General features: G+C 33.6%; 1 protein-coding gene across 2 annotated transcripts; it reads right to left on the minus strand.

The window, feature by feature from the left end:
- Positions 1-241: 241 nt before the first annotated feature.
- LOC126733115 (V-type proton ATPase subunit a1) lies at positions 242-11,781 on the minus strand. 2 transcript variants are annotated; one of them, XM_050436302.1, is made up of 18 exons: positions 11,318-11,779; positions 10,152-10,196; positions 9,475-9,597; positions 9,181-9,288; positions 8,597-8,707; positions 8,280-8,453; positions 7,943-8,080; positions 7,477-7,584; positions 7,219-7,326; positions 6,936-7,084; positions 6,663-6,816; positions 5,843-6,003; positions 4,656-4,862; positions 4,381-4,564; positions 4,208-4,291; positions 2,613-2,806; positions 2,464-2,523; positions 242-961 (listed from the first exon to the last, which is right to left on the minus strand). In XM_050436302.1, exons 1-18 carry the CDS (start codon positions 11,459-11,461, stop codon positions 757-759), a joined length of 2,457 nt encoding a protein of 818 aa, XP_050292259.1. In that variant the 5' UTR covers positions 11,462-11,779; the 3' UTR covers positions 242-756. The 2 variants fall into 2 exon arrangements, with proteins under 2 accessions (XP_050292259.1, XP_050292264.1); XM_050436307.1 differs by lacking the exons at positions 242-961; positions 2,464-2,523 and having other exon boundaries at positions 2,804-2,872; positions 11,318-11,781.
- Between the last annotated feature and the right edge of the window lie 2,211 nt (positions 11,782-13,992).

The raw sequence follows: 13,992 nt of genomic DNA on the forward strand, positions 1-13,992 counted from the left end.
CTACTTATGTGATGTCATATTGGCACGTACAAAAGCATGCCACAACTAGTGACTACGCAACATGGCAGTCTGCAAAGCTTCACAATATCGTAGCAAGACTCAACTAGTCATGACACTGTAAAATTTTCGTCATCTCATTTCTTTTTTGACATCATCATTTATCATTTATGGATCATTAAAAAAAAATCATTTATCCTTTATAATGATGGTGAGTATGATATATTATAAATGGATCTCAAGCTGGTTGTAGGCAGATAGAATTAACTTGGATTATCTAAATAATAGATCCTTACAAAAATGGGGCTTAGTAGAACTGTGATTAACCAATACATTGAAAAATTACAAAGAATCCTAACAGAATCGAGCTTTTGTGTGTGTATACAAAATTTTGTAAACCTGCATATCCCCAAAGACCCAAAATCCAGGAATGCTGCATGTATCTCCAACTCATCTTTACAAAATGCGAATCTAAGCCTTCAACCCCCAAAAAAATATTTCTTTTCATCTGAAAAAGAAGAGAATTATCTCTCAAAGGAAGGTTAAGCAGAACCTTTTTATGCAATAAATCCAAAGAATATGAGCCACGATTTTACTAAGTCAAAATCAAGCAGTGTTAGCAAAGCAGTGCCAATTCTTTGCCAGCCAAAACAGGACAAATGTCCAATTAGGCTTCTTCTATTGTCGTAGATGCTCCCACCTCTCTATACTATATTTCTTTCCAGAAACTAAAAGCAAAAGGATTTATGGATGGGTGAATTAATCCTCATCCTCACTTAAGGAGGCAAAAGAGAAAGGTCTGAACTTGTAGCCATCACCATGATAAAACTTGTTTTGAAATTCCACCCAATGAAGACGCAGGGCATGAAGAAAAGCACTAAGAGTCTCCATCATGAGTAGAATAAAAGCAGTCGCAAAGGCAAAAACAGCTAGCCCCACTAACCGGATGACAATGTTGTCATACCTGTCATAACCATCCTTAATAATATCAAATACCGAGGAAAGAACAAGAAACATTAATTGCAAGTGTAGTATAGAGTACTATACAAGTTACGCACAGAATGGTTAAAAAAACAGAGACATGAAAATGTTGTCAATCAACTATACCAAGTAGTAAGTTGTACCAGACTTTTTTGGAACTGTATTAATTTCAACGAAGAGACTGACAAATCAACAAATCCAAAATCAATATTAATCTCATGAACAATTTTAAACCAAAACAGGATCTTGATCAAAGTGATTCAATCAGTCCTACAAGGAAATCAAACATGGATTCACGCTAACGCTCTATATCTAAACCACATTTCAATGTTTTACGTATGGCCTGTGCAAACCGTGTGGATGAGTTGCTCCAAATCATGCAATAGCAGAATGTATATAGTTAATCCCTACAGGAGTGAAATTGGATGCAGAGCAACATACAAAATGCGGGGAGTATCTTTTTTTTTTTTTTTTGGATTTAAAGGAGGAAGGTTCTAAAGCTTCCTTAAACCCCCCCCCCCCCCCTCTCTCTCTCTCTCTCTCTCCTCTCCCCAAAACTTTGGTGGGTTTTCAGTCTTATATGCCATCAGCCAAATGAAGAATCTGCATGTAATGGGGTCCTTTTTTGGGATGTGAGTTTCTTTATAGGGGTTTTTATGTTCGGGAATTGGAGGCTGTGTCGAGCTTCATGGATACCAAATATGGCTCTTAGTAACAGGGTTTGGAGGATAAAATGAGCTGGAAATCAGACAGAAATAAGGGGTTCATGGTTAATGATTATTAGTCTTCTAGTGGGCTCTAATGATTATTGTATTCCCTGGAAAAGCATTTGGAAGCAAAAGATCCCTTCTCGAGTGGCTCTTTTTCTGAACTGCTGCTTTGGGAAAATGCTTAACAATTGACAATTTATGAAAAAGGAAGGCTTCGATATTGGATTGGTGTTATATGTGCAAGTGTAATGGTGAATCAGTTGACCATCTCTTCCTTCATTGTCCGGTTGCTATGGATTTGTGGTCTATGATTTTGGGTTTGTTTGGAGTAAATTGGGTTATGCCGCAATCAATTATGGGTCTCCTAGCTTGCTGGCAAGGCTGGCTTGGTTGTCATCAAAATGGTCATATATGGACAATTGTTCCCTATTGTTTAATGTGGTGTCTTTGGAGGGAAAGAAAATAGTAGGTGTTTTGAAGAGAATGAGAGATTCATACAAGACCTCAAGTTATTTTTCTTTAAAACTTTATTGGATTGGTTGCTTGCTTTGCGAAACCAATCATTCTCTTCTTTTCTTGATTTTCTTGATTCTTGTAATTTTATACTTGATTTGTTGACCCCTGTACACTCCCTGTGTACTAGGGTGTTCCTTTTTTGATACCAATAAAACTTATTACTTATCATAAAAAATAAATAAATATATAAATAAAAAGAGAGGAGAATGACGCAAAAAAAGATAGTTTCTTATGCAGCATTATAGAACTAAAAACTCACCCCCAGGCAAGGAGGAGGACTTTCTCATAGAAAACAGTCGACAATTCTGAGTGAGCTAAGCTGTAATAGCAGTAACAGACACCAATTAGATAATTATAGTAAATATCAAAGAAAGAAGTTAATGAAGATGAGTAAAATCCTGGCTGCACCTTAAAGCCCACAGTCGAAGATATGATGCCGTATTTGAAACAGCACCAAGAACAAACTCTATGGAGTGTATCATTTGGTGCACAAAGACCTCACTAAAATTAAACTCCTCATGATGTTGCCTTGCAGAGTCAGGTTCCACATCAAGATCCATCTCAGAGGTACCAAGAATGCCATAGGCGCGGCCTTGGAATCTCTGGCAATATCATCAAGAAAAGTCAGCTTCAGTCTCAGATCTTCCCAAGCCCCTAAATTTTGTCTCCTTGACTCATATGAGTAAAATACTAGATGAGTGGAGATTCTAGGTCCACAGACCGATACAGGATCATAGGGATTGAAATTAATAATTCATGAAGAAAAGTGACAAGCAAAGCATATTTCTTGAATAAATTCAGTTCTTTCCTAATTCTGTAAATACCAGTGACACTTAAGAAGAGCATGTAAAGGTTTAAAGTTATGTAAGGAGAATCTCAAACCAAATCTTTATTCATACATTTTTTACTCTCCCACAGGAAGTTTCAGATGCGTCCGAAAACATGAGAAAACTAGCCTCTATCAATCATATGATGAAACAACGGTGCAAACACCAAATAAAAGCAGACTGATTTCATTGGTCCCGAATATGGGATTTAAATGATTTGAAGTTTATTTTATTTTGCTGGTTTAAGAGATAGTTATGATTTGATCTTCCATCCTTGATTGATGTATGCCCCAGTCGAAACATTATTGATATGTTGAATTTGATGAATGAACATGTTTCAGAAATTATCCATAGCTTGGTTGATGCCAGGTAAACTCTAGGTGGTGAAGCCTAAAGTTTTTCCTGCTCACGTTCATAATCCCTATATATATTCCTTTGGTGTCTTTCTTCTCATGGTGTGTGACATTAGGAAAGACCTTGACTACGGATAATCTGAGGAAAAGAGGTATCATCATCATGGACAATTATCATCAAGCAGGAATCACTGGCCCATCCATAAAGGAGCTCTAAAATCAAATTTCCATTGTAATTTTCATAATGTATGAGTTGATGGACAAATGACTATTGATATCCCATCCATCATCCATGTAATAGTAGGTGCACATGATGAGCATGACATAGCTACCTAATCCAAAAGTGGGTCCAATACTTTGAGGAATTAAGAACGTCTTCTTTTGCATCGGAGGAATCTTATAATGAGTCATACAAGGGCACACACATTTACAAACTACTATTATGTTCAATTAATGGCCCAGCATGTAAACTAAAAAATCCAGTACTAAACAAGTGTGTTAAGGAACAATTATAAGCATAATTTTAAAATGAGCTACAAAACTGCAGATAATAGAGATTTTAAAGAAACGTATTCAGTTAAGCAGTGGGAATGATCTGGTATTACAACAAAAAAAATCAGGTCAAAACTGTCCACTTTTGAGGAAGAAATGCTTGTGATAATCATAATATATTTTTTTGTTCAATATTATAAAGTTCAAGATATCCAAAGGAATAAAAATAAAAAAATAAAAAATAATTTTAAAAAATATAAAAAGGGGCCTGTGGATAAGGCTATCATTTTGAACAGGAAAATAGATAAGGCAAGCAAATAAATGACAGTACCTCCGTGTGAAGCCTCTTCAAAATAAAAGGTTTTGGAAAAAGCATCCATGGAACTGCAATAAGAGCTAAAAGCAACAAAATAATCTGCAAGAGTTGAGCTTTAGTTATCGTCTAGAAGACTAGTAAATATAATTAAGTATACAGAGTGAGAAACAAAAGAGCATAGATTATACCTGAAGCGGTCTTTGGCCCCAAAATAACTGATTCTCACCAAGATTGTCAGTGGGACTCAAAAACATGTATATCATTACATGATAGAGGTCTGCCTGAGAACCGGTGCACCACTTTATGATGATAAGAAGTGAAAGATACCCGAAAAGGCTGTTAAGAAAGATCACCTGAGGCACAAACTGGTACCTACCAACAAGATGCAGAATAAGTTTGACTCTTGACTTTCCAAGGACGTAGGAAAGAGAGAAATAGAGGGAAGATGGAGGAGAAGACACACCTTATGTCCAGTGAGCTGCTAAAAAAACGTGCATTGAAGTAACTTAATATAATTCCTAAGTTCATCTGGACCACGCCCAACAAAATAGACATCTTCATTTTCAGAGAATTCAAGAAAGGCAGCTCCGAACGGCTTCCACGCCAACTGGGATCCACACCAAATGGGTATGCATCTTGGTATTTGACTAAGCCAACAGTGTACGCATCCCTGACCAGAAAAACAAAAGTAGATCATAGATTCAGATAATTGCACAGCTAAATTCCTCTTAACTGAAAAAACATCCCAACAGATTATAAATAGCATAAAAAACTAAGAGCCTATATAAACACAAAGGGTGGATACTGAAGAGAAAAAGGTAATGCAAAAGAAAACAGGATATGCCTAAAAACTGATAAGAAAGTTTCAGAATAGATAAAGAATATGAAAAAATTGGATGATAAATAAATAAGAAAATTATTCTGAAAAAACTATCAAACTTAAAAGAAGTTATAACTTAATGCCAAACTTAATGATATTTAAAAGAGCCTTGTTGAGGGTTAAATAGCAGTGCAGTTTAAGATTCCTAGTATTGCAGCAATAGCAAAACCCCTAATTCACCATGGAAAGAACCAACATGCTATCTAATGAAAGCTCAAACTTGCACTCAACATGAGTCTCTCAACAACAATGAAAAATGACTATAATGTAACTTACAATGATTTAATTACAACCACTCATCAAGCATATATGTGCAACTTAGAAAGTTCTCCACTGCTTTATATATGCCTATATGGACTTTTATTAGGATGGGATTTATGACAACAGCATCCCAAGTCCCAACATCACTGATTTGACTCTATCCATAAATGATTAGAGGTGTAAATACTAACACCTACAAGCACATCAACAAAGAAAAAAAATTCCTACAGGCACATGTTTATTTCAAAATTGAGATGCATAGCAACAACATTATAATTAAAAAAAATAAAAATAAAAATAAAAAAAACTAAAGAGTTCTGCCTGAGAATTGCTACAAAATATGAGTGATTCAACATATATCTCCACTAAAACGATCCAAAGGCATAGACAAGATGCAAATAAAAAAAATATACTTTAGATAATATATGTTGAAGAACAAGAATGTTTGTAACTAACTCCATTAGTTTTAGTTTATGCAAAAATTTGAGAAAGAAATAGATAAAACATACTTGCACGTAGTATCTCGGCATTTGTAAGCAGAACCACCAAATATGTGATAAGGAACCGAGAAGAATTCATTGTAAATCAACCCACAGTAAATTGAAAATAGTGACATCAAAAGAAGTACATAACGCCCACCAAATAGCATCTCCATAAAGCTTCCAAGTTTCTGCAGGAAGCATGTATCAAAAAGGTAATAAGATTAACATGGTTAACACATTATTCCCTTTTTCAAATGCAATTCCAGAAGCATAAAACATTAATGACTATACTTTTAGATAACATATTGACTTCAGGTATTTAAGTAAGAAAAATCACCACATAAGTAGTGATCGTCAATGTCATCCATTTAAAAAATGGTTCAGCAGCATATTCTTTTTCTGGTGTTCCTCTCAAACAAAAGACATCAAAGCCATCATCTCTGTGCTGCTTATTAATACCCATATGCATGTTATTGCTATTATTACGTAACCTCCTACTAATTGTAGTAGAAACAATACTATTGACTGCCATCAAAGATGTGGAGATCAGTCGTAATGATAGTTTTGTGGTTGCTATGACTGTCATGGTTGGGGTTCTAGCACTATTAATGATGCTTCTGAATCAAATAATGACATATATACTCAATAAAATCATTACCTATAAAAAGAATGCCTATTATTTTTGTACCAGCCTCTAGTAATCAATTATTTGTGATAAGGAAAAATTATAAGTTTATAACACACAAGATATCATGACTAACTTTCCTTTTTACTAAAGTAGGAACCTAAATCACATCAGTAGCTTCTTCTGAAAGAACACCTGTTTAAACTCCTAAAAAAAACATACCTGTGTACTAAGCTTACTTTCACGAGCTAAGAGAACTAATGCTCCCAGCAACAAGCATATTCCATGACCCCAATCCCCAAACATCACAGCAAAAAGAAATGGAAATGTAATAACAGTGTAAACTGCAGGATTTGCTTCTTGATATCCCGCGACACTGCCAAAAAATTGCTTTATTAGGTCTCTGATCAGAAAGGAAAAAGGCCTGTCCAATATTAAATGATAGAGGCACAATCCAACCCTTTTTACCCATGATGAGTAGCATATTTGACTCACCCATATGCATCGACAATTTCCTGAAATGCATTTGTGAATTTGTTAGTTCTGAAATATGTGGGAGGTGATTCTACAGCATCCATCGTGTGAAATATAATGCCCACTTGTGAACTGCTATCAAATGTCGCACGTTGCAGTGCAGCCTGAATCTGTTGAGTCATTAAAAAAATAAATAAACCTATTAATTTGCAAAGGTCCTCTACAAGTAAAAACTTGCTGTAACTGTGGAGCATATTTTTAAACAAAACAAAATCAATACTAACGAGAAAGCAAAACAAGTTACCTGAGCCTTTGCAAATATAGGACACCAGCCCTCTCCAACAAGACATTTTTTTGTCACATCAAAATTTAGCATATTCAATGTATCATATACAGCTTTCTCCCTTCTTACCTGGGAAAGGATGGGAAGCATGAAGTAGTTATCAGTATCAAGATAATGCTAAATTACTCTCAAGCAACCATTACAATGAAGTTCAGAAAGTCCATAGAATCACCAATGACAGTAAAGAAGAAAAACAATCACTAAACACCTGAATCTTACCATGTTCATCCATTTCACCAGGTGCATGCCTATGGAAGTAAGGGCCTTATTTCGATGACGGATCCCAGCATCCAAAGTGGTCTCCAAATCAGAAAGACGTAATGAAACCTGCAACCAAAAACCCAAACTTATATCCAAAACAATAGAGTGGTCATTATTATTATATTCAATAACTACCAACAAAGCAAAATTAGGTGATAGTTGGGGAAAGGCAAACTTGAAATTAATTGAAGTTATTAACTTCTAAACACTCCAGAATATTATTACTATTATTATTGAATAAAGACTCATGACTCTGGATATCCTGAAAGTATAAAAACCAAATCATTTACAACAGTAGTGTATACTAAAACGAAACTGCAGCAGAATGATAAGTCACCACTAGTGAAGAAACCATAATGTCACTGTGAGCTTTAACTTTATTCCAATATATGGAAAGATAAAGAGTCCCCATCTGAGTACTTACTTCTCTAGTTATTTGCCTCTGCTTAGTAATATCTTCAGGAACAGGATAACAGTTCGCCCCAAATGCTTCACAAATTTTAAGAATCTTTGTTCTTGCCTGCTCCCCTGAAAAAAAGACTACAAATACTGTTTTCTCAACCTGCAAAGGTCCAACTCACTGGAATCAGTAAGACTGAACAAGATAATTCAATTACTTGTTTCTTTTAAAGAAACAAGAACAACAAGTTCAGTACAAGAAGGGACATGGATGGAGAAAGCCAAGTGCTAAGAAGGAATAAAGTTCAAAACATGACAAAAAAATTATCAGAAAACTCAATGGTAATGAGATGGAAGAAAACCGTTTCACGTGATACAGGATCCACAATATCTTCATCTGCTGGTGCCTGATTGAAAAGCATATTGCCCCTCGTCGCACGAAACAACATCCTTTCAAATCTAAGAGCTTTGGATTTACATATAATCCCACTAATAAATCTCAAACCTGATTGGTCTGATCTTCCAGGTCTCATCTCCTGTAAAATGAAGAATTTATGATATACACAAACATGGTAATAGCTTCTTCAGCAACACCCCCCCCCCCCCCCCCACCCCCCCCACAAAAAAAAAAGTACACCAAAGAACAGAGAAAACATTATAAGGTGTAATGAATAAGTACCTGTTCAATTAATGACGATGTCTCAACATAGTCATTGTTTGAGTATACATTCTCATCTAATTCTCTTTCTGAAACTGCATGACTACCACTTGATACAAGAAAGTCTCCTGCCTAAAATTGCCCCCAAAAATCCATTTATGAAAAGGGGTAGGAAAAAAAGCATTCAATATTAGAATTCAAAAATGCAAAAGCTATAAATTATACCCTTCCCCCACCCCCCCACCCCCCCCACCCCCCTCTCCCAAAATAGAATTCTTGAAGGGAAAAGTTACATAAACCAGTAAACAATATAGAATACTGGACAGAATATAGAAAGTGCAGATGCAAAATTATAGGCACTAGTACAACCAATAGAAAAAAAAAAAAAATATATATATATATATATAAATAAAATAAAATAAATTGAATGCAAAACCAACCCCAAATTAAAAATAAATAAAATAAAATAAGAAGAAACTAAAAATAAAAAAGGCAAGAAACATAGTGGATAAGATGCTCCTAGCACGAAACTATTACTAAGTATTTACGTGTGTCTACGTGTGATTGTGTGCATGCACTTGTATATGTATATGCCAAGAAATCACCTTTTGCAATACTATCTTGAACTCCAGGAGCTCATTATACGATTGTCGAAGTTTCTCACTATTAGAGTTCATTTCAATTAGCTCATGCTCATGCTCAGCAAGCTGTATCTGGAATTATGAAAAACACATATAATACACATTATTAGATTCCAACAAAGAGTGTTCCCTACAATAAGTTAAAAGCTTCATGCTTTGACTGACACCATAAAAAATTGAAGGCAAAGCCTTTTATAAATAAATAAATAAATAAATCTCCCTCCCAGTTTAATAAGAGCAGTTTTTAGTGAAAATAACCTCTAATTCTTCCAGCTCAATATCGGGTTGCATAACAGGACGCATAGAAGATAGTAGATTGGCTTTACTAATTTGATCTTTAATGAATCGTAGCTTTCTTGACATCTCTGCACATCTCTTCACCTGTGAAAAGCTCTCAATTGAAGTTAGGACCATTCTAAACTATAAAAAAATAGAACTAGAAATAATACCTAGATGATCAATGACTTCAACAAATCACCAGTCAGTTGCAGACATAAGTTTAGGAGGTATAGATTCCAGAGAAAAAAGAATACTAATAAAATTTCTTTTCAAATGCAAATTTTAAGGATTTTATCTTATGGAAATTGTTAGTAAAAGACATAAAATCAAAGCTTGATGTTAAAATGCTTATGCTTACCAATTCACTACTATAACACAACAAGCATGTAAAAACTAGCACATGTTTCTTAACCTATTTACTGGAACTACCAACCTGTACATACAACACACTTACAATAAGAACTGGCTGCAGCAGGGATGGTTCATGCATCAGATACACATAATACCACCTCCTGCAGCAAACATCTCTAGAAGACCTACTAATGTGACAACTAATGTTTCGCACATTTGAGTTACCAAGATAAACCATAAGAAACACTTTGCAGTCTAAAACATGCAAACTGCAATAGTAACTTTAACAAGTGGTAAGTAGGTACCTGATTAGCAAATGTTCGTTGGAAAGGGCTTTTATCAGCATTTAACTGCCAAGAAAAGTAATATGAGCATTAGTGCATGTGATTAACAATTACCTGAATAGAGCATAAACTCCATTCAATACAACCACAAATGATCTTCAAAAGGCCCAAAACTGATTCTGCAAAACTAAATACAGCAGGAAACAAAAAGTTACAAGAAGAAAACCAATTTCTTGTAACATTTAGTTTTCTAATATCTCATAGAGCCTTTTTTTTTTTTTTGGTAAGTAAGAAATTTTTATTAAAAGTTTAAAACAAGCTGGGAGACTCAACAGCAAGCAAACTACAAGAACGTATCCACGGCCAGTAAACCAGCACTACACAACTCCTAAAGACACATCAGGATCAGGGAAAGCTAGTATCCCAACCAAACACAAATACAAAGCCAATTGTACATACAGATCAGTAGCTAATCATAACAACCAAGAACCTCAGATCTAACACCTACTACTACTGCAAAACAGAGGAGGCAATTCTCCAATTGTTGCAGAGATCTCAGAATCCAAAAATTTTCCATTATGCTCAATTTGAATCCTCATTTTTCTCTCTATTCCTTCTAGAATCTGCTCTTCTGTACTAATGTTCCCATGATGAAGGACAGAACTTCTCAACTTCCATACCTGAATATCTGATGGAGCATTAATTCCAATCAAAAGGTACTTTCACGAAGATTGAGCTTGAATTCACTCAATCATGGACATTCCCATTTCATGCAATCCGAAATTAATACTAAGAATTCATGCCTCTGATACCATAACTAGATCCAAAATATTATGAAATTCCTAGAGAATTAACTTTACCTTCAAAAATTGCCAACCAATACAATCAATGTTACTGACATCCACTTGTTGACAACAAATCCAAGTTCAATCACTACACATGCCTAAACAAATACACAATTCAACTCCAAATTCAAAAATCCTCTGTTCGATTACTAAGAAAACGAAGGAAACCAAAGCAATTGAAAGTTCCGATTGTACTAAATCTACCAAACCCAAATCCTCAAAAAATTAGACTTTCATTGCCATTTCTCATTCCCTCGGCAACCAAAACGAAAAAATGCCAATGCAAAAAAACAAATTCGGAAAGAGACCGAGTCGGATCTGAGTCAAAAGGAAAAAACTTACATCACGGAATTGGAGGAGGCCGAGTTCGCCGAGGTAAGAGACGGCTCGGTGAGAGGACTCGGCGGGGATGATGAGCTGGACAAGGGTCATCTTCTCGGAGCGCATCAGATCCATGGGGGGCAAGTTCTCTATGAACTTCTCCATAGTTCTAAATTTTCCCGGGAAACAAACAGAAATTGATTTTTTTTTTCTCTTTTTTTTTTGTGCTTTGACCGAGGATCAAAACTTTCTTTCAGATCTGAAACAGACTCTCTTTTATTCTATGTGTTTGCGTAACTAATTCTGTGTGTGTGTATTGCGGTGCGTGAGAGTGTGTGCATTTTGGTTTCAGTTTTTCCTTTTCTTTCTAGGCAATGCTAAAACATGCATCTGCCATTAGAATCGGAAAATTCGCATTTCTTTTCAAAGCTTATTGGATGGAAGTTGAAAAAAGAAAAAAATAAACGCACTTGTTCGTGGAAGAAACTATTTTTTTCTTTTTTTTCTTTTTTTTTAAGAGGTACCGAACTTGAAATTTTAGTGGGTGGGCCCGGTGAGCCCAAGTTCGTTTCACGATTTAGTAATTTACGCTGTTTACCAGAAAAAACTTAAAAACAGCTATAAAATACAAACCAGATCTCACTTCAGAGTGTACCTATTTTCTAATATGCAGATCTGAAGATCATGAAAGTTGAAGCCTTAAAATACATAGCTCAAGAATGATTGCAAGCAAAAAACAATGATTTTGCTTGCTTCAAATGCAACCAAAAAAAAAAAAAATCTGAAGTCAAAATGGTTTTTTTTTTTTTTTAAAGTCAAAATGGGTAATTACATAATTATTTAAATGTTCATTTTGGGCTAATTGGTGCTAATTTTTTTTATATTGACAAGTGTGTTAGGACTTAGGACTAGAGGAAAAAAAAAAAAAAAAAAAAGATATGCTTTTGGCTCAAATTACAATTTTAGCAAAATAAAAAAAAAAAAAAAAAAAAAAAGGAACTTTGTTTTGTTTGGTAATATTCAAATTTAAAATCTTCCCTAATCTCATCCCACCAATTTCAACTTAAGTTGCAATAAAAAATAAATAAATAAACAACTTAAGTAAGATTCTTAGCAATAAATATTGATATTATGAATGGAATTAGTATTTTAAATAACCTTAAACATTCCTTTCTTTCCCTCAAGCGTTTATTGCACGTTTAGCTTAGCTTTCTATTCAAAGATTATTTGTTTATTTGTTAAAATTAATAAAAATACAATTATACTTAATTGGTAACAGGATTTTTTTTTTTTTCAAAAAAAGTATAAAAACAATTTTCAAAAAAATGAACTTGAAATTAGTTTTCAAATAATAATTTTTATATTATACATGTTTGGCTCCCATTTTTAAGAACAATATTTTAAATACTAATAATAAAAAATAATTTTTTGGGAGACCATTTTTATTTTTGAGATTTTAAAAAATATATATATTTACAAAAAAGTAAGATGAAGAATCTGTAGATTACTTTTTTTTGTGGATAATGATAAGAGAATAGAGTTCATCATGTAGATAGTATTTTTTTTTTTTTTTTAATGATAAGTCTCAAATTTGAAGTGCGAGAATTCTTTTTATGATAAAGATAAACTCCTTAATTTAAAAGACAAAAAATTTTGGACAAATATGTGGGGTCTATTGTTTTTAATTTATTTACAACTATATCATTAAAAATATTTTCTGTATCCTAAAAACACTCCCTTAGCCATTTTCAAAATCTTGTTTAAAACTATGAAAATATGATACAGTTTTTTAAAAATTGTATTTAGAAAATATTAGCTAAATAATAAATTCAAGTGTGAGACCCACTATTTTATGGATTGCAAAACAAAAAATTATATTTAAATACTCTTACCGAACAAGCCCTTAAAAAACTGCACTATTTCACATAAATTAACAAGTTAAAAAACTAGAGGGTAAAAAAAAACTAATCCAAACTCAATCTACTTTTTTCCTTTATAGGAAATTAAATCATACTATTTGCTCCTTTGTGTGCATTAATATTATTTTGTCTCCACAAAGTTATCATTGATTTATTAGTATTATTATTATTGATATCCTTGTCACTGCAATTAGAAATTCATGAATAATACACCATTTAATTTTCTATCACCAAAAAATAAATAAATAAATACACAATTTAATTTGGGCATTTCGCCGCGATTGCCTAACAGCTAAAGTCAACAATATAAGACCTTAGGCCTGTATGAACAATTCAAATGTGGTCCCCTCTCTCTCTCTCTCTCTCTCTCTAGAGCATCCCAAGGAGGTTACTAAATTGACAAAAAAAAGTCAATTTAGCAACCCATTCTCCAAAATTGTGTGGCTACAGCAAAAACAAGTTAGCAGCTTACTGTAGCTTAAACTCAAAATAAAATAAAAAATTAACGTGGGTTGTTAAAAAAAAAAAGATGTATTTTAATGTGCTGATGATGGTTATGGTTGTTGTTTATTGTATTAGATATATTATTTTATTGTATTATTTATATTATTTTAATATATTAAATGTTAAAATAAATATTTGATATTGGACGTATTATAAAATGAGATGTTAAAAATAAATAAAGTAATGTTTTGATTTATTAAAAACTAAATTTTAATGATGTTTTGCTGTGAATGCATGCATCAATGCAAGCTTAAAATTCACTCAAAGTTCATT

The sequence above is a fragment of the Quercus robur genome, chromosome 1 (assembly GCF_932294415.1).
Source record: "Quercus robur chromosome 1, dhQueRobu3.1, whole genome shotgun sequence".
Classification (NCBI taxonomy): Eukaryota; Viridiplantae; Streptophyta; class Magnoliopsida; order Fagales; family Fagaceae; genus Quercus; species Quercus robur.

Excerpts from the sequence above, each read along its gene's own strand:
- LOC126733115 (XM_050436302.1), bottom strand. The coding sequence starts at position 11,461 with ATGGAGAAGTTCATAGAGAACTTGCCCCCCATGGATCTGATGCGCTCC. Across the intron at positions 7,327-7,476 it reads TGGTGAAATGGATGAACATG|GTAAGAAGGGAGAAAGCTGT; the intron begins GTAAGATTCAGG and ends ATCCTTTCCCAG. Across the intron at positions 4,565-4,655 it reads AGCAGCTCACTGGACATAAG|GTACCAGTTTGTGCCTCAGG; the intron begins GTGTGTCTTCTC and ends TCTTGTTGGTAG.